The sequence below is a fragment of the Ovis canadensis genome, chromosome 23 (assembly GCF_042477335.2).
Source record: "Ovis canadensis isolate MfBH-ARS-UI-01 breed Bighorn chromosome 23, ARS-UI_OviCan_v2, whole genome shotgun sequence".
Taxonomy (NCBI): Eukaryota; Metazoa; Chordata; class Mammalia; order Artiodactyla; family Bovidae; genus Ovis; species Ovis canadensis.
In genome coordinates, this window is record NC_091267.1 from 38,067,599 (window position 1) to 38,088,751 (window position 21,153).

The window sequence follows — 21,153 nt, forward strand, 5'->3', positions numbered from 1 at the left end:
CTGGCTAAAAACTGCCACTCCTTGCTCCCGCTTTATCTATCACTCAAGTGATAGACAACAGTCGTGTCTGGTGACCGGACATCATAAGAAACAGAGAGAGAGAAATGGAAGGGTTACAAGAAAATGGAAAAGACGAGAAGAAACTAAGAAAGTGAAGAGTAATCCAGAATTCCATTGCCTGTGGCCACCCCCTCAGGCGTCTAAGTAGGGTCAGTGAAGGGCACAAGGAGGAAATCGCTGTCTTCATTTTATCTCCCTTTCCTTACGCTACCTCACTCATTCCTTCTGAGATTTATTATCCCCTCTGCACATCCTTTGCCAACTTCAGAACATCTTTCTTCTTTTTATCTCCTCATCCTTCATCCTGGCCTCTTTTCCATACCACCGACTTTGCCTCTGAAAACTCTTTCTTCAGTTCCCATCAAAATCACACGAGTGGTTAGCTCAGCCTTTTCTCTGAGTGACGGTCACTACCATTTACCACCAATAAGCAAAGCCGATTGCTGATTTCTACCACCAGTGCTCAGCATGTGCAGGTCCTACGCCCCATTGTCTTCCTCCAAATGGAAATTCTAAACCAAGCATCACAGAGAAACATTCTTATTCGTGGTGGGTGAATTCTACATTCCTCTTAAAAACATTCATCTTTGGATATATTTGGGAATTAATCTTGGAACATGACTATCAAGAATGACTTTTTCTACAGGGAAATGATTGTAAATTCTACAAAAACATGATTACAAACCAACTCTAGACATAATCCTTCCTTGATTTGGAGGCTCCCTTTGTGAAATCCAAGTCTTTGGAGCCATACTTACTTCTGGCACGCTTAGCTCTTTCTGTAATCCCCAACTCTTTCTGTAATCCCCAAATAAACTTTGATTTACCACCCAACCAGGCGATCCAAACCCTCCCATGCAATCCTCGGAGCTCATGATTGCACATCAACAATATCCCTGTAATCCTTAAAGTGAAAGTGAAAGTGAAATTGAAGTCACTCAGTCGTGTCCGACTCTTTGCGACCCGTGGACTGTAGCCCACCATGCTCCTCCATCCATGGGATTCTCCAGGCAAGAATAGTGGAGTGGGTTGCCATTTCCTTTTCCAGGGGATCTTCCCGACCCAGGGATCAAACCCAGGTCTCCCACATTGCAGGCAGACGCTTTAACCTCTGCACCACCAGGGAAGCCCCTATAATCCTTAAACTCTCCCCTAAACTCTCCCCTAAACTCTCCCCTAAATGTCCCTTCAGCTTCTTTTCTAATCAAAGTCTGACTGTTCTCTGAGAGGACTGTTAGCCCAGCCACTTTCTCCAATGGGGACTGTGTTCTGTGTCCTTTGCCCTTATGCTTCATATTATTGGAGGCAGGTAGCTTTTCTGTTTCTTTATTCACTCTCACATGCTTTAAACTCACCACTTTAAAGGCTGTCTTCAGATTTTACTTCCTGCTGCCCTTGTATGTAGCAGCTCCCCAGTATTATCATGGAAATGCCACCTCCTTCACTTTTTCATTGTCCATCATCCTTTCATGTCCATGCATGCTAAGTCACTTCAGTCATGTCCAGCTCTTTGTGACCCCATGGACTGTAGCCCACCAGGCTCCTCTGCCCATGGAATTCTCCAGGCAAGAATAATGGAATGGGTAGCCATTCCCTTCTCCAAGGGATCTTCCCGACCTAGGGATCAAACCCAGGTCTCCTGCATGGCAGGCAGATTCTTTACCATCTGAGCCACTGGGGAAGCTCCTCGTGCCCATACTTCCCTCCTCACTGAGCTTATAGTCCATTGCCCATCCTAATAGTCACATTAGTGCACAAACCTGCAGCCCTTGTGTCCATCTCTCCTATTATTCTTGCCTGGTAAAGCCCTGGTCCTGGTTCAGCCCAACTCTTTCCATCTCTCTTCTCCCCTTGAGCCACTAAATGGAGACATAGAAAATCATATGGCCATGCTGGCTACTAGCCAACACTGCTAAATTTCCCTGGTCAATATGCTCTTCCACCTTCTGGGTTAATTGTTTCACACCTTCTCTTCCCTCAGATACTTCTTTCTCCAAAACCTCCCTCCTCACTCTCAGCTGATAGCCTTGCTTCGTAGTCCAATGAGAATAGAAGCACTCAAACAGTAAAATCTTCATCTTGCTACTACCAAATCCATTGCTACCCAGATATTTTTTTTTTAAGATTTTTGGAGGTGAACTATCCTAAGTCTTTACTGGATTTGTGACATTATTGCTTCTGTTTTATGTTTTGGTTCTTTGACCTCGAGTCATGCGGGGTCCCAACTCCCCAATCAGGGATCGACCCACCACCCCCTGCACTGGAAGATGAATCTTAACCATGGGACCACCAGAGAAGTCCCACTACCCATATATTTTAGATAAATATATCCCTCTTATTGGGTTTCCCTGGTGGCTCAGACAGTAAAGAATCAGCCTGCAACGTGGGAGACCTCGGTTGGATCCCTGGGTTGGGAAGATTCCCTGGAGAAAGAAATGGCAACCCACTCCAGTATTCTTGCTTGGATAACACCATGGACAGAGGAGCCTGGTGTCCATGAAGTTGTAAAGAGTCAGACACGACTTAGCACAGCACAGCAGCAATCCCTCCTATTATCATTTCTGCTCCAACCTAAAGTCTACTCCTCATTCCCTTTTGCCTCCTCAAGGACTTTGGAATACTTCTGAATTTCAAACCATAACCAACAACCAAATAAAAATTTCTCTTGATGCTGCATTCCAGCTATAATCTTCAACTTTTTATGCCGAAAGCCCTAAAAGCTTTGCCTATCCTCTTGCCTCTGCTTTCTTATATCTTAGTCTCCCCTGAGGAGTCCCCACTTAGGCTTTCATCCCCTCCTGTCCGCTGCGTAAACAAGGCTTGTCCTGGTGACTGCCATGTTTCCAGATCCTGTGGTCACTTCCCCATTCCTCACTCCTCTGTCTGACATGGCTTCCAAACTCCCACCGCACTTTCCTTCCTACTTCTGACAGTTCCTTTCCTTTGCGGATTTTCCTTCTTCTCCCCCAGAGCTCATTTCCAGGACTCTTTATCTTCCATTTCCGTACCCTCTCACTAAAGATTTTCATCCTGTTCTATGATTTTAAACAATAACTCAGTCTCAGTTAGCCAGTGGCCTATGAGCCACTTTCACTTTGAGATCCTGTAGGATTCTGCAGATTAAGTCCAAAACAAACTTCATGGCTTCTCTCCCTAACCCTCAACTATTCCTGCCTGGTCTTCCCCACCTCAGCAAACTGCAGGACCTTCCAACCAGTTGTTGTTGTTATTGTTGTTGTTTTAGTTGCTATGTCACGTCCCACTCTTTTGCAGACCCATGGGCTACAGCCCGCCAGGCTCTTCTGTCCATGGGATTTCCCAGGCAAGAATGCTGGAGTTGGTTACCATTTCCTTCCCCAGGGGATAGTCCCAGATCAGTCATGAAACCTACGTCTCCTACATTGGCAGGCAGATTCTTTACCACTGAGCCACCAGAGAAGCCCCCCTGACCAGTTACTATGGCTAAAATTCTGGCGGTCATCTTTAATTATCACCTTTTCTTACACCAGTGTTCAGTCTATCAGAAAATTTTATTGGCTGTGCCCAAATAGTAGATCCCAAGCATGGCCATATCTTGCATCCACCTTCATTCAAGCCAGCTCTTGCCTTGACAGTTGTGATGGCCTCCTGACAGGTCCCCGACTTCCAGAGCAGCCCTTCTACAGGCTGTGTGTTACACAGCAGCCAGAATGGTCACAGCAAGACAGAAGTGAGGCCCTGTTCCTCATTAGCTCAAAACCTTCCAGTGACTTCCTAATGTTCTTAGAAGAAAAGACCAAAATCAGCATCAGGCCACAAGGCACACTATGTCCAGACCTTCATATACTTCTGACTTCTGTGCAAGTAGCCCCAGCAGTCTAGCTGGTTTTGAACCCATGGCCAGCCCAGGGAGAGGTTGTGCTCACTTTCCCTACTGTCTGAGACTCTAATTCTGCAGATATTTGCATGACTTTCAGAGTGTATCTGTGAACAGGTGTCCATAGTACTGAAACTGAGTTTCCCTTGATCAACTCCTGCTTCATTTTTCTTTATAACATTCATCTTCACTTGATGAATTTACAAGTTTACAAGTTTGTATTTATTTCCTTGTAAGGACTGGAACTTTGTCTTTTTTGTTTACCAATATAGTCCCACAACCTAGAATACATAAGACGCATAGTGGGTGCTCAGTGTGTATTTGTGCAATTAATACTCGTGTGGTATATTCATGCCTGTGTGAGTGCATGTACACACACACACACACATACACACTCCTATCTGTTTATTCCTGCAGTGAATTTTAGTAGCTATATTTCAATGGTTAGTTGCACATATATTAACAAAAAACAGACTTTTAGAGTTAAGACCTCAGGTATTTTAGATTATTATCATCTCAAATGGTACAAAGGAAATGTAACACACTCTTTGCTTGTATTTCTTGCTTTGGTGTCAGTTTGTATGTACAATAAGGTTCATTTTGACACATTGGAGACATTACTGTGCTTCTTAGCCTCAACAGAGGAAATAACCTGGTTATTAAATAACCAGCTCTGAGGACTCATGTTTTCACATTTCAGCAAACGTACCTGCTACAGCAACTGCGTGCTCCCCAAATGCAAAAGCAGAACTTACTTGGCAGACATTGGCTACAACTGATTTCGTATGCGAACTCTTATTGTAGTGAGTGCTATCATTTCCATGGAGACAGAGTGGCCTCTACCACTGCTAGAATTCTTGAATCACTTAAAAAAAATCAAAAAGACTTTAACCAGAGATATCATTCAAGGTAGTCTCTGGAACTGATTATGATTAGATAATAACTTCATGTTTTTAAAATGCAAATACAGAAACACAGAAATTTTACCCTAACTTTGGGATAAAACTAGTTTGATAAACATATCTGCTTTTATTATTATGGTTGACTTATGTTTATTATTACTTTCACTTCACTATTTTTATTCTAACTCATCCCCTCCAAAAAAAGTAGAGGAGAAAAGAAGAAAAAAGGAGAAAAATATTTAAAGTGGCACATAGGTTTTTGTTCTGACTCCTCATTCTCATACCATGGTAGATAGTCCCTCTACTGTCATCTGTTTGTTAAACCAGAGAACAGGGGCATCTTATAAAACCCTATTCAATGTGCAAAACAACAAAGGAATCTAAGTTTTAAGTGTCTCAAATATATCTTTACAGGAAAACACAGTACAAATTTTGTCAGCCGATATGACCCCCGATTTAATAGCTGGATACAACTTCCGCCCATGCAAGAACGGTAAGTGTTTATCTCTCGCATCTGAAACATTCGTGGCTGCTTTACCTGAAGGAAGGATACTGAATGATTTTCCATAATAAGGTATGCTAAACAAAGCCAATGAATTAAACTGGAGGCAAAATGCAAAACCTGGTCTGGCCAACTCTGATTAACTGCTTCATTAACTCGATGGAGAAAAATAATAGGTCAAGTATTTGTTCCAATGTAGGAAGAAAGAATTTATATAACTTGTCTTCTTTGTTGTTTTTTTTTTCACATTAAAGTTTACTTTTTTATTGAAATATAGTTGCTGTGTAATATTATATAAGTGTACAATATAAAAAGTCACAATGTTTAAAGGTTACACTCCATTTGTAGTTCTAAAATATTGGCTGTGTTCCCTGTGTTGTGTAATAGACCTTTGTAACTTATTTTACACTTAATTTGTACTTCTTAATACTCTACCCTATCTTGCCCGTCCCCACTTCCCTCTGCCAATTGGTAACCCCTGGTTTGTTCTCTGTATCTGTGAGTCTCCTGCTTTTGTTTTATATCCACTAGTCTGTTGCATTTTTTGGATTCCACACATACGTGATATCATATGGTATTTATCTTTGTCTGACTTATTCCACTTAGCATAATGCCCATCCATGGCTTGTCTTCCTTTTCCATGTTGCACTAGTTTTTTTTGACAAGCAGAGCTACAATTTCATGGCTATTCCACTCTTCTCAGTTGTAATTTATTCAAATCTTATCACTGAAATATAGAACACCATTCTCACAATGTATGTATTTTGATGCAGATATTTCAATATTAAAGTTTCCAAGTCTCGCTACCTCAAATTCCTTGTTTACTTCCTCAAGCATCTCCCCATCAGACGTTTAAAAATAGGTGATTTGCTATCTAATGAAAAGTCAGTTTTGCAAGGTGTCCTCTCGTTTTTAATGTATGCAGTGTTTATCTCACCAAAGTTTTCTAACATCAAAGGACGATAAGGCAACTGTGTTTGTACACATTCAGTTCTCCTGACTATTAGGCAGGAAGCCATGTCTTAATATATACATGCAAATTCACATACTAAATCTTGAACACTTGGTTCTTTTCAAATAATATCTCAACATCCTCATGAGCAAATTTTCTGATACAATAGTAACAATAAGCTGCAACCTATTTTCTCTTCTCAGCTGAACTAAGAAATAATTTTTGTTCTTATTCCTTCATAGCCTTAAACATCTCCTTTTTTAAACACTCAATCAGATTACACTGTTGTTCTGTCACTAAGTCATGTTCAACTCTTTGTAACCCCATGGGCTGGAGCACACCTGGTTCTTCTGTCTTTCACTATCTCCACTCTCTTTGAATTTTCTCAAATTCATGCCCATTGAGTCAATGATGCTATCTAACCATCTCATCCCCTGCCACCTGCTTCTCCTTTTGCCTTCAGTCTTTCCCAGAATCAGAGTCTTTTTCAGTGAGTCAGCTGTTTGCATCAGGTGGCCAAAGTATTGGAGTTTCAGCTTCGGCATCAGTGCTTCCAATGAATATTCAGGACTGATTTCCTTTAGGATGGGCTGGCTTGATCTCCTTGCAGTCCAAGGGACTCTCAGGAGTCTTCTCCAGCACCACAGATTACACTGAGATCAAGTTAAATCCTTAATCATGAATTCCAAGTGAAAAAAATTTCAGATCATACCATTCACTCAAAAAAGTACATTACTGCCAAAAGAGAGTAAGAAGCTCTGCTATAAACTTAGTATCTAATGTCCCATTCCATATAAGGATATTGAAACTCTTTCAAGGGACTAAAAGTTATACACTGAAAATGACATTTTCATCATTTTCGTCATTTAGTCATTTTAGTCATTTTCTAAGGACCACAGAGAGGAATGCCTAACTCAAAGGTACCTCAAGGGATTATTCTGGCTCAGTTAATATCTTGACAAATTTCTCAATCCTCCTGTTGTGTATACATGTATATATAAAAGCTTCCTGAGAGAAGAGCTTCTTTCCTGGAGAAAGCTTCTTTCTCCAACATACCTAATTTCTCTCCTTTGGGGGTTATTTTCTGGTTGCTATTATTATTAGCTGCATCACTTTAACCTTTGATCCAAACTATTCCAAAAGTTTTATTTTAAAAAAATTAAATATACATCAAAACATGTTTGAGATGTCAGCATCTCATCACCATGGTCTCCTTTGCTGGGGGCTGTTCACCACAATAATTAACCTTCATGCCTTGGGTTTGGGAGGCATAACTCACGTCGCGGTCAATTATCTCACTGTAGAGCCCCTAAGGATGAGAAGTATTGCTGCAAAACCTAATTAGTAATTTTTTTAAATGTGCATTGTTTACTTGATATTCTATAATGACTTCCTCGGAGGCACTATAGCCTATCAGGGCAGGGTCCTACTTAGACAATTTTTAGCAGCTCATTGACCTGATAAAAAGACCTGCCATGGTCTGTCGGCGCCCGGCAGCCACCGTTGACAGGATGGACTGTTTAACGTTTCTTTCCAAGTCATTATGGTATATCATGTCAGGTCCCTAGTAAAAGAAGTTTTTTTTTAGATTTCGAACAATCAACTCGATAGACCAAATAAAGAGCTCCTTCCAGAGCTGAATGGGAAAAGGCAGATCTCACAAATGCCCAGTCAATCTTCTAGCTCCATATCTCCTATGGGTTGGTTGACCTGGGCAGCAATCCATAACTTAAAATGAAATTCTTCTGTCATTGCCAAGCTTCCATTCACCCGAGCAAGTACAGTTAGCTACCAGTGTGGTTTAATTGGTGATTAAACAAAGAAGGAAAAAAATTGAAAATTATGAGATACTCTTCAGATTAGAAAAGAGATATCTTGGGATAGTTAATTGAGTTAGCTCTGCATTGTATAGACCATGAATCACCAGAAGTTCCCCACCTCCCTCCTTCCCTTGTGTTTGGGTCCTCAGGCCTTTCAGTCATGTCCGGCTCCTTTCGGCCCCATGGATTGTAGCCCGCCAGGCTCCTCTGTCCATGATATTTTCCCAGCAAGAATACTGAAGTGTGCTGCTAAGCTCTCCTCCAGGATATCTTCCCGACCCAGGGGTTGAACCTGTGTCTCCTGTATCTCCTACGATGCAGGAGGGTTCTTTACTGCTGAGCCACCTGGGAATCCCCCTCATACCCTCAGCTGCTGCCAAACTGCTGAGAAGTTGTTACTACGCTGAGAAGTAACCAAACTGATTAAGAATAATGGAAACACATTGAAAGTCACCTCTAGGGTCACCCACTCTTAACAGAGCTGGCTGGGCGAATTCCTCAGATATCTTGCCTAATCAGAGCTTCCAAAAGAGTATAATGAAAGGGCAGCACACCCTCCCAGTTCATCAGGGAAATGGGCACATGACCTCCAGGCTTACTCAGCCATAGGTCAACTCATGAATTGTATGTCTGCTACCTATGAGGCTGCTGACAGAAGGGGTTAGAAAAAAGTACAAAGATAAATGTAAAGCTCGAGTTGTTTTGATCTCCGACTTAGGATTTGATTCTTCAGTAGGAAGAGGGCAAAAATGAACGACTGGATCAGTAAAAACGCTTTGGTGATTTCCATTATGTTTTCCCAACAAAAAGTAGACATTTTAGGTGTTATTCTTATGGAAATATTACCTGGAGAATCCCAGGGACGGGGGACCCTGGTGGGCTGCCAGCTATGGGGTCGCACAGAGTCGGACAAGACTGAAGCAACGCAGCAGCAGCAGCAGCAGCAGCAGCTGCTGCTCTAGGAAACAAAAAAGAAAAAGGAAAAAGAGAGGGCAGGGAGGGAAGGAAGAATAGAGGGAGGGAGGGAGGGAGGAAAACCACTTGGGAAGCACCAATAAGAAAGCTTGTTTCAGAGTAAGTGAAAAGCAAGAAGCATGTATATCAAAGAAGTTTCCAAATTTAAATACTTTGTTTCTAGCAGCCTTACAAGAAGCAATGAGAAACAATATTCTGCTTGACAAAATCTGTTATTTTTAACCTGATGGTAAAAGTCAAAAGTTGAAACAGAGATAGGGAAAGAAATGTTAGTGGCTCAGTCATGTTGGACTCTGTGACCCCATGGACTAAAGCTCGCCAGGCTCCTCTGTCCACGGGATTCTCCAGACAAAAAATACTGGAGTGGGTTGCCACTGCCTACTCCAGGAGATCTTCCCGACTGAGGGATCAAACCCACATCTCCTGTCTCCTGTACTGCAAATGGATTCTTTACCCAGTGAGCCATCAGGGAAACCCTCTCAGTATGACTCTTGAGAATATGAACTGACCACCTTAAGCTTCAAGAAAGGGCTTATAAAAATCTGTACTATACGCAGGTTCAAAGTATATTTGTAGAGGGCATCAATAGTCATTTAAACTTATCTCAATTCACTGAATATCATCTCTAGCATTGGGACAGGAGGTGGAGGGGTGGAGGAGGGAGAGAAAAACAACTTGAAATACAAATAGTGTCATTCCATTAAAAAATCTTCAATAAGCTTCCTTTTGCCCCCAAACACAGTAGCCTAATCAGGTGTGCTCTTCATGTGGGGAGGAGGGGCAGGAAGCATTCCCAGGAGAAACCTGGTGTGGTAAAATTTCAGCCTCAAGCAAATGTTCACAGTTGCTGATAGACCATTAACTACCCAGTGCTTCCATAATGCATTTCATGAATTCTCACTTTGGGCATGCAAGGGAATAAGTCAGAGACTCAGAACCTTAGCTATTAAAATTTCTACATAAAAATGCACTTTTCATCAGGAGGTGAAACCTACTGATTTTTTTTTCCCCATTCAGAACCTAACAGTGACACTGTGTGGATAAAGCTAGGAGTACACATGGAACATCACATTAGGAATGTTGGGGTTAGAAAGACAGCTCTGACAGCTCCCTCGGGTGAAGAGAGGAAGGAAGGAGCAGGATCAGAAAGAGGAAGAAAATTAAACTGTAGACAAGATAAAAGGAGTTCACACTGCCAGACACTGCCAGAAGATCTTTCTCTGATTCTCCACTACCTAAACTTAATTTAATAGAGAGTTTCATGCTTGTTATGACTAGCAATTTTTCTCTTCTAGACCAGAATATAGTACATATAATACAAAGAAGAACTTAGAATATAGTATATTGCAACTAACACGGTCCAAATTATGGAATTGGCCCACTAAAGATGATTTATTAGTAAAATTAGTAACTTAATTGTTTCAGAGTTTCCAAAACTTGTAATAGAGTCATACAGAAGAGGGATATTGACCTACCCTGTGTCCGTGATGCAAAAAAATATGTTACTTTAGTACAAATTTTCATAGACATGTCAGTCTTTTCAACGAAATATTTTAACTTGAGAAGGTAAAAGCACTAGTAAAGCAACCTTGACCCATCATATTCAATAAGGGAGCAACTGAAATCTGGCTAGAGAAAGGGAAGGAACTAGGGGTCTACGTATGTGCACTTAATTTTGCTATTGTTTTTAAACCTAATTTTATGTTTAGATGAGTTTTTATGTTCTTATACCAAGAAATTTCAAATTTTTAGGTTTTAAATTCCCTTAATAATCTGATTAAAAATTCCCCTCAAAATCTTTTTCTCCAAACATATGCCTCCAAAAAAAATGCACTTTCACAACATATATGTACACATATTTATAATATATTGGAGAGGGAAATGGCAACCCACTCCAGTATGGTTGCCTGCGAAATACCACGGACAGAGGAGACTGGTGGACTACAGTCCATGGGGTCACAAAGAGTCAGACATAACTTACAACTAAACAAAAGCATTATGTGTGTGTGTGTGTGTGTGCATATTCACTATATATATATGTATATATATATATAATTTTATTTAAAAGACTTTTTTACAATTTCAGAGCTTCACATACCCCTCAGAAAACATGGCCCCAGGTTAGCAGCAAACTTTATTTAGTGAAATCTATCTCACCTGTTCTTCGTTCTCCTTCATAACATTCTCTCTTTTTCCATTATTGCTCTCTTCATCATCTTTCTGAGTTTTCTACAGCACACATTTCTGTCAAAACCATCAAGAAAATATAGGAAAAAAAATAGCCAAAATACTACTCTCAAATAAACAATGATGCTAACAAGTCCAGAACTATCCAGAAAAACTGAACTTTATATTCCAGCAATCCCATTTTTGCATATACAGTGTATCCAAGGGAACCAAAATCAAGATCTTAAAGAGACACCTGCACTCCCGTGTTCATGGCAGCGTTACTCACAAATGCCAAGATGTGGAAACAAACTAAGTGTCTGTTGACAGATAAATAAATAAAACGTGGTGTATATATAAATATGCAAGTATGTGCTCGTGTCCAACTCTTTGTGATCCCATGGACTGTAGCCCTCCAAGCTCCTCTGTCCATGGAATTTTCCTGGCAAGAATACCGAAGTGGGTTGCCATTTCCTCCTTCAGGGGATCTTCCCAACCTAGGGATCAAACCCATGTCTCTTGCATCTCCTGCACTGGCAGGCAGATTCTTTACCACTGTGCTACCTGGGAAGCTTACACACACACACATATATATATACTGGAATATTATTCTGCCACAGAAAAGAAGGAAATTCTGCCATTTACATGACAAACATGGATGAGACTGAAAGTGATTACACTAAGTGAAATAAGCCAGACTGAGAAAGACATACTGTATATCACTTATATGTAGACTTGTATTTTAAAAGTCAGAGGTAAAGAAATGGAGGTTAAAATGGTGGCTGCCAGGGGATAAGGGTGAGGGAAATAGGGAGAAATTGATGAAAGGATGCAAACTTTCTATTGCAAGATGAGTAAGTTTTGAGGATAAAATTACAGCATGGTAACTATAGTTAATAATACTTATTGTTTACTTGAAATTTGGTAAGAGAGTAGATCTTAAGTGTTCTCACCAAACAAAAATAGAGGTTAGTATGTAAGCTGAAGAAGTGTTAATTAATTTGATTGTGAAAGTCATTTTACAATGTATGCATGTACCAAATCATCACACTGTACCCTTTATATTTATTATAGTTTTGTCAATTACACCTCAATAAAACTGGAAAAAAACTGAATACATCACCATCTATAGCATATGCCATATGTCTATGGGTTTCCCCGGTGGCTCAGCGGTAAAGAATCCTCCTGCAACGCAGGAGACACAGGAGATGCGAATTTGATCCCTGGGTCAGGAAGATCCCCTGGAGGAGGCAATGGCAACCCACTCCAGTATTCTTGCCAGAAAAATCCATGAACTATAGCCTGGCAGACTACAGTTCATAGGGTGACAAAGAGTTGACATGACCTCACGACTAAGTGTGCATGTATATGGTACTAAATTGTGTTTAAAAATTAAAGAATTTAGTCATCACTGAAAACGCTATTAGAAGTTTATATGCAAACATCACAATGGCTGATTTTTTTAAAATTTTTATCCAGACAATGTCAACTGACAGTTCATGAGAGTGAACAAAATGTTGACACTATGACATGCACTTTACAATATGTCATATGGTCTGGCAATCTGATTCCAGAGTCCTAACTGTTCAAGATGCTATCTACTGCTTCCCAGAGGTCTTGATACTTTATAGGCACAGCTTGGAAAATCTTCAAACAATATAAGTTTTCCTGATTCAAAACCTCTAGGATTCTTTATTTTGCTATTGACTTTGCCCAAGAGTCTTGGCATCAATTTTTATAAAATTTTATGAATAATTTTTATAAATTTTTATAACAACAATTCATCAAACTTAAGTTATGTTCTCTGAGGGGCTTGTGCATACATGCTCAGTTGTATCCAACTCCTTTGACCCCATGCATAACCTTGCAGGCTTCTCTGTTCATGAGATTTCCCAGGCAAGAATACTGGAGCAGGATGCCATTTCCTTCCCCAGAAGATCTTCCCGACCCAGAGATCAAACCTGAGTCTCCTGAGTTTCCTGCATTGGTAGGCAGATTCTTTACCACTGAGCCACCTGGAAAGCCTCTGAAGGGCTTGGCACTTCACAACTATTCTTTTCCAGTATTGACCCACATGTTATCCTTGTGAAGTATATTATCCCAGTAGCATCAATGAGAGAAAAAGAAGCTAAAGATTAAAGTCTTGCTTCAGATTGCAACCTTGTCATCCTAACTCTAACTTTTTGAGTCTTCCTCCAACTTCTTTTCTCCCTCAGCTTTACTAGTTGTTTACTAGTTGTTTATTAGTTGTTTATTAGTTGTTAAGCTTTACATCTTCCTTTACCATATCTTGCATCCCCACTTTCCATGTCTTCTACCAGAACTCTATTTCAGGTCCTCAATCTCTCACTCCTAGATTGTATTCTCCCTCAGAAAAGCCTTCCTGTCTCCAATCCTTTCCATACAACTTGCATGTCTTTTGCCTTTGAGGGAAGGTGGGATAATTTAATAGTCTTTCTTGAAAAGAGATTTAAAAATATCCTATGGCTTTGTAAAAACATCAAAAGCTACACAGATGAAATTCCTAAGAGCAAAATTTCAACACTATATTCAGTCCGAAAAGTTTCTCTACTTGCAGTCATACTGGGGGAAAAAAAGAAAAAAAAAAGATAATTGAAGAAAAATTTTGATGATGTAGTTCTCTTATAAATTGGGAACAATGACCCTTGAAGGACCATAAAGAAAGTGAATGTCAAGATAATTTATTATTGTTACATTATCTACCTCATTTTTCACTTTGTCTTACTGAGCTGTGATATCTTTACAAGGTACCAAATATCCCAAACATTAGTGAACACTTGAATAGTGTATAAAAGCAAGATAAAAAGAGCTGAAACAAAGAGTTGTAAATTTCTCCTCTACTGTGATTTTAGTGTCAATAATGTTAACCAGGATGGGCATTACAGATAATTACTATTCAAGGTCTCTGATTTAGCAAGGAGTCTTATGTGTAATGTCCAAAGCTCTGTACCCTTTCTGGGGCTTCCCTGATGGTTCTGCAGATAACGAATCTGCCTGCAATGCAGAAGACACAGGAGATGAGGGTTCTATCCCTGAGTCAGAAAGACCCCCTGGAGATGGTCATGGCAACCCATTCCAGTATTCTTGCCTGGAGAATTCCATGGACAGAGGAGCCTGGTGGGCTACAGTCCAAAGGGTCACAAAGAGTCAGACACGACTGAGTGACTAAGCTCACACAGCACCCTTTTCTGAAGCAGGATGCCCCCACTTTCCCTGACTGATGGGGCTACTTTGTATTTACAGAGGGTTTTGTTTTGTTTTGTTTTGTTTCATTGTAGAAGAGCCAGTTTCTATGCATGCCGATTGGACAAACATTTATACGTGATTGGTGGACGGAATGAAACTGGTTATTTGTCCAGTGTGGAGTGCTATAACCTGGAAACAAATGAATGGCGTTATGTGTCTTCTTTGCCACAGCCTCTGGCGGCTCATGCAGGAGCAGTGCACAATGGGAAAATATACATTTCAGGCAAGTCATTCCTCCACTTTCTGCTACAAAGTTCAGTTCCAAGGCACTTTCTTCACTTGTGTGTCTATGTTTAATTCACAGGCGGTGTACACAATGGAGAGTATGTCCCGTGGCTATATTGCTATGACCCCGTCATGGATGTCTGGGCTCGAAAACAAGATATGAACACAAAACGCGCTATCCACACTTTGGCTGTAATGAATGATCGCTTATATGCAATTGGAGGAAATCATTTGAAAGGTCCTCTTTTTTTAAATCACAATAACATTTGCATCTCATGTTTCTTGCTAAGGGGGTTTCTCGTTAGATAATCATAGTTAACCAAGTATAAAACATGTTGACCAAATAAAATCTACTCTTTGCAAATTAGCAGTACCCTTGGGCAAGCACTTATTTTGGCTCTCCTGCAGATAGGATTATTTTGAAGTTACCACACACATTAAAGAAATGAATAATGATGTCTACAGAAAATAAAAAACAAGAGCATTAATAACTGAAAAGCACAAACAATTGGTTGTAACAATGAATTCAGTAAAATAAATTATCCCTTATCACCAAATTATAGTAATGGATTTTTTCCAGAAAATTGTTTTTGTAATCATCATAAAGAACTTTCTTTTTAAATTTAGAGCTGCACAAAGAAATGAACGTGATTTTTCTTAAAGAAAACAGAATTTCATGTCTAAATTTAGAATTACTTCTTTGAAGAGTTGAATATCAAACCATCTATGATTCTCAACTTCTTTCCATTTGCTTATTTAGTAAGTAACAGTATTTTTAGAACCATATATGGCTCTTTTCCCTCCTTATTATGTATATGGCAGCAAGTTTTTTGTAGTTTGTGGGCATGTGTGCAGCACTAAATTTTACAGGAAAGCAAAGAGAGCTGTGATATTGAGAACATTGTGGAATCACTTTGAGCTTCAGTTTTCTCATCTATAAATGAAGAAGCCGGTCAAGTTGGTCTCTAAAATCTCCTCCAGCTCTGACCTTCCATGATTCTTGAAACTGAATGAAATGAAATACAGGCCATCTGGGCATGGTGCATAAGGCCATTCTATGCATTTATTTTCCAATCATATACCCATATATGGGATTCCTCGGTGGTTCAGATGGTAAAGATGCCTGCAATGCGGGAGACCTGAGTTCAATCCCTGGATCGGAAAGATCCCCTGGAGACGGGAATGGCAACCCACTCCAGCACTCTTGCCTGGAAAATCCCATGGACAGAGGAGCCTGGTGGGCTACAGTCCATGGGGTCACAAAGAGTTGGACATGACTAAGAAACTTCACCTTTGTTCATGCATTTATTTTCCAATCATATACCCTTCTTAAACCACAGGTTAGATATGCACATTTTTTCTGTTATTTAGCAATACATATCTACCCCTAAATGTAATAAGTACTGGATAAATGTCATTTTTAAGTAAGTATTTTCAAGTTCATAATAGTTAAAGCACATCATCACAGGTGTTTACATAATCAGACTGTCAAAAAAAGTAAAAGATTTTGATAGAGTTTAATATTCACTTAAGAAAAGCAATAAAGTTTAGTCTGTAAAAGTGTGACTTTTGAAGCCTATTCATTTGGTTTCAAATCTCAGCCTAGCTACAGGCTATGTGACTTATTTAGTTTTAAAATTCCATCTGTTCCTCAGTTTTTCATCTATAAAATTAATATAATGTAGAAATATCTATAGGGTGGTTGAGAGGATTAAATGAGTTCCTTCATATAAAACACTTAGAAAAGAACCAGATTACTATAAGCAGTCTATAAAATGCTTGCTTTAACTATTACCATTTTAAAGATTGTTCAGTTCAGTCGCTCAGTTGTGTCTGATTCTTTGCGACCCCATGAACTGCAGCACCCCCGGCCTCCCTGTCCATCACCAACTCCTGGAGTCCACCCAAACCCATGTCCATTGAGTCGGTGATGCCATCCAACCATCTAATCCTCTGTCATCCCCTTCTCCTCCTGCCCCCAATCTTTCCCAGCATCAGGGTCTTTTCAAATGAGTCAACTCTTCACATCAGGTGGCCAAAGTATTGGCTTCAGCATCAGTCCTTCCAATGAATATTCAGGTCTGATTTCCTTTAGGATGGACTGGTTGGATCTCCTTGCAGTCCAAGGGACTCTCAAGAGTCTTCTCCAACACCACAGTTCAAAAGCATCAATTCTTCAGCACTCAGCTTTCTTTATAATCCAACTCTCACATCCATACATGACCACTGAAAAAAACCATAGCCTTGACTAGATGGACCTTTGTTGACAAAGTAATGTCTCTGTCTATGCTGTCTAAGTTGGTCATAACTTTCCTTCCAAGGAGTAAGCATCTTTTAATTTCATGGCTGCAATCACCATCTGCACTGATTTTGGAGCCCAGAAAAATAAAATCAGCCACTGTTGCCACTGTTTCCCCATCTATCTGCCATGAAATGATGGGACCAGATGCCATGATCTTCGTTTTCTGAATGTTGAGCTTTAAGCCAACTTTTCACTCTCCTCTTTCACCTTCATCAAGAGGCTCTTTAGTTCTTCACTTTCTGCCATAAGGGTGGTGTCATCTGCATATCTGAGGTTACTGATATTTCTCCCGGCAATCTTGATTCCAGCCAGTGTTTCCTCCAGCCCAGTGTTTCTCATGATGTACTCTGCATATAAGTTAAATAAGCCGAGTGACAATATGCAGCCTTGACATACTCCTTTTCCTATTTGAAACCAGTCTGTTGTTCCATGTCCAGTTCAAACTGTTGCTTCCTGATCTGCATATAGGTTTTTCAAGAGACAGGTCAGGTGGTCTGGTATTCCCAGCTCTTTCAGAATTTTCCACAGTTTATTGTGATCCACACAGTCAAAGGCTTTGGCATAGTCAATAAAGCAGAAATAGATGTTTTTCTGAAACTCTTGCTTTTTTAATGATCCAGCGGATGTTGCAATTTGATCTCTGGTTCTTCTGCCTTTTCTAAAACCAGCTTGAACATCTGGAATTTCACAGTTCACCTATTGCTAAAGCTTTTTAATAAGATTTAAATAAATCTTTGCTGATACTCCAAGGTAAGTCAACCTTTGCCAATGACATCTAGCCAGGCATTTTTGCTTTAAATTAATCCAAAACATCAAGAGTTGGGGTTTGGGAGGATTTTTTATTCGTTTGCTTGTTAGGTCTTTCTGACAACTCCTGATTTCACCTGTAAATTTATATATACATCTTCAAAGGTATAGTTGTCTATTTCTTGGCTCTGGTCATTTATTTAAAAAAAAAAAAAAAGCTCTAGCCTTTAATTGGAATCCCAAGAGCTTATTCTTTGATGATTCCATTTTGCTATGTCACTTAGGTTTCTCCCATCTCGATGTAATGCTGGTGGAATGCTATGACCCTAAAGGTGACCAGTGGAATATTCTCCAGACACCCATTTTAGAGGGTCGCAGTGGTCCTGGCTGTGCAGTGCTCGATGACAGCATTTACCTGGTGGGAGGCTACAGCTGGAGTATGGTATGTGTCTACATTTACCTCCTCATCCTCCTTTTTGCTTGTGCTTACTTTTCATGTCCCTCCAAGTGTGTTACCACCCACACAAATACCTTTTAAGAGTATCATGTTTATATGCACACAGTAAATTACTTTAAGCAGTAAAATAGAATCAGTGTGGTTGCTGTAGATCTGGCTTGCTATCTGGTCAACTGTATCACAAAATACAGTAGGTCTCTGCTTCTCTCCCATCCTCATGCTTTCCAGCTAAAAGTTGGGCTGAAGTGGTTTTACAGATGTCTGTTAAATCTGTATAGGAGAGTCTGAAAAGTTTCTGACTGGCAAAGCATAGAAAATGGAAAATAATTGTTCAGTTATCCACAAATTCTATTTAGGATTATGTAATTTGCCATTGCTTTCCACTTTGCCCCCCTCTTTACCATAAAAATTTCCAAACATACACAAAAACTGAGAACCATCCAACTTCGACAATCGGTGCTTTGCAATACTTTATCCCTCCTCCTTCTAAAAATATTTGGTCGAAGCAGTTTGAAGCAAATTCTGGACATATTATTTCAACCTAAATGCTCCAGTATTTCTTTTAAAAAAACACTTGTTTATATAAACACACTATCATTATTACACCCAATAAAATCAACAGTAATTCCTTTATATCCTATCCATTTTCAAGTTTATCCCATTGATCTGGAAAAAAAATTCTGCTTTTCAAATTGACATGCTCAAATTAGGATTCATAAGACCTCTCTTATATTTTCCTATTATATCTCATACATCCCCCACGATCTGGAGAATTACACCTGCCCCTCATTCTGTCCCATATCATTGACTTGTTGAAAAAGCAAGGTCAGTTATCTTATAGAATACCCAACATTCTGGTACTGGCTAATGATTTCCTTGTGTTGACATTTAAAAACAGTCTCCTGTCTCCATAGTTCCTATAGACTGTTATCGGTTGGGACCTGAGTTCAGCTTTAAAAAAAATTTTTTTATTTTATTAATAGCAATAATATACAGGAGGGGGGCTATGTAATTCAAATGACATATCAGAAGACACATAAGTCTAATGGTCTACACAGCCACTTTTGAAATGATGACTGTATTTTCCTATATATATATCTGTTGGTTTTATAAGATTTATTTGGGGTTTTAATAATATTAATTGGCCTCATTTCTTTTGCATCCAACAACTGTTATTTAAAGTTTTGAAGAGCCTTAAAAAGTTATAGTCTTGTGGAAGTGAACCGTGTTGACATATATCACTAGATATTCATCTATGTCCTTATTTGCTGGCATACATTGCTAGCTGCAAACGTATGTGTGTTTGGAACCAGAAAATGATTATGTTGGTTGGGATTTTTGGGTTTTTTCTTTGCCTATGGTAAAAAACAAGGCTGCTTTGGTTAAGAAAGGGAAATATACAAGCACTAGCTGCTGAGGTTGACAAAGGAAAGAAGATCAAAGACATTTTTTTATTTCTCATGTGGCCCCTTGAAAACAAATAAATCAACATGTGAAGAAGTTGACAAACCTTCATTTCCAGTTTATTTTAAACTGGTTTTGAACCCTCTGTCTCTGATTTTTTTATAGTAGTAAGATAAAAAATGGAAAAGTGAGGTGATAATCTAAAATCCAATTTGCTTCAATTATTTGAATATTTAAGATAATTACTTCTTTTTCTAAACTTAAATAAGGGATAATTTCCAACTTGGGGTAAGTTATCATAGAATATTTAAGATAAATTTTCCTTTTTTAAAACTTAAACCAGAAGGATAATTTCCAACATGGGCTAAGTTATCATAAAGGATTTGTAAACCATCCCAGTGTAGATGTGATAAATAAGGTTGCCGTGGCACTTTTCTGAACAGCCTTCCCTAAGGCTCTCTGCTCTCCATTCCAGGGAGCCTACAAGTCATCCACAATATGCTATTGTCCAGAAAAAGGCAGCTGGACAGAACTCGAAGGAGATGTGGCAGAACCACTGGCAGGGCCAGCCTGTGCAACAGTTATCCTGCCCGCCTGCGTACCTTACAACAAATAACACCAGGAAACCCCGGAACGACACATTCGAGGAAGCAGTGACAAGTGACAGCCCTATTGTAGCCAGAACAATGCATTCTAATGGTACATCTGCCGAAACCCACTTTAGTGTCTGATGATTTACAAGAAGCTACAAAAGGAAAAGACCTGTTCTTGAACGGAAACTCTGTAACTCGGATCACATCAAACTTCCTGTGGTGACAGACTCTTCCATTTCAGACTGGTTTTAACTTGTCTCAGCTTTATGAAATCCCCCCACGTGGATCTCGACTTTCAACAGGAGAAAGAAAATACGGAGGAGTGCCCCCTGAGAGACCTGAGATCAGTATTGTGCATTGTAGTTTACCTGCATGTGATCTATGTTGAAGTTTTGGGGATATTGTGTTCATGAATGATTCCAAATTTGACCCACCCAAACACTCATACGACATTACAGAAATGGCCACTGATTCTATATTCCTAACCTGGGGCAGCTTCACAGATTCCGGAGGCAACACAGTTATAGAAAATCATGTAAGACTGAAGAGGAATGTTTTTGTTTCCATAGAACTTCATTTTATATACCTTCTGCCCCTTACAGCGCCTCGTGGGAACGGAGAAGAAAAAGATATTGGCTCTTGTGGCAACTCCTTTCTGCCCTGTCGGTTCCAGGCTAGCCAGAGTCATAAATTCTGTGTCCTCAGTTTTATCCAAAAGATTGAAACAAAATGCACTATTCAGTTTATAGTGGCTGAGGCTTTCTCATTTGGGGCAGCATATAAGGAGCGAACAGGGCCTCCCAGGTGATGCTAGTAGTAAAGAACCCGCCTGCCAATGCAGGAGGCTTAAGTGACATGAGTTCAGTCCCTGGGTTGGGACGATCCCCTGGAGGAGGGCATGGCAACCCACTCCAGTATTCTGGCC

At 39.8% G+C, this 21,153-nt stretch overlaps 1 protein-coding gene across 2 annotated transcripts in view; it reads left to right on the plus strand.

Moving 5' to 3' along the window:
- Positions 1-20,945, plus strand: part of KLHL14 (kelch like family member 14) — a 116,960-nt gene extending 96,015 nt beyond the window's left edge. For both annotated transcript variants that reach the window (XM_069569349.1, XM_069569348.1), the window contains exons 5-9: positions 5,233-5,311; positions 14,533-14,723; positions 14,805-14,963; positions 18,059-18,216; positions 20,111-20,945. In XM_069569349.1, the coding sequence (XP_069425450.1) occupies positions 5,233-5,311; positions 14,533-14,723; positions 14,805-14,963; positions 18,059-18,216; positions 20,111-20,251 (728 nt within the window). In that variant the 3' untranslated portion in view covers positions 20,252-20,945. The remainder of the gene's footprint in view (positions 1-5,232; positions 5,312-14,532; positions 14,724-14,804; positions 14,964-18,058; positions 18,217-20,110) is intronic.
- Positions 20,946-21,153: the final 208 nt, after the last annotated feature.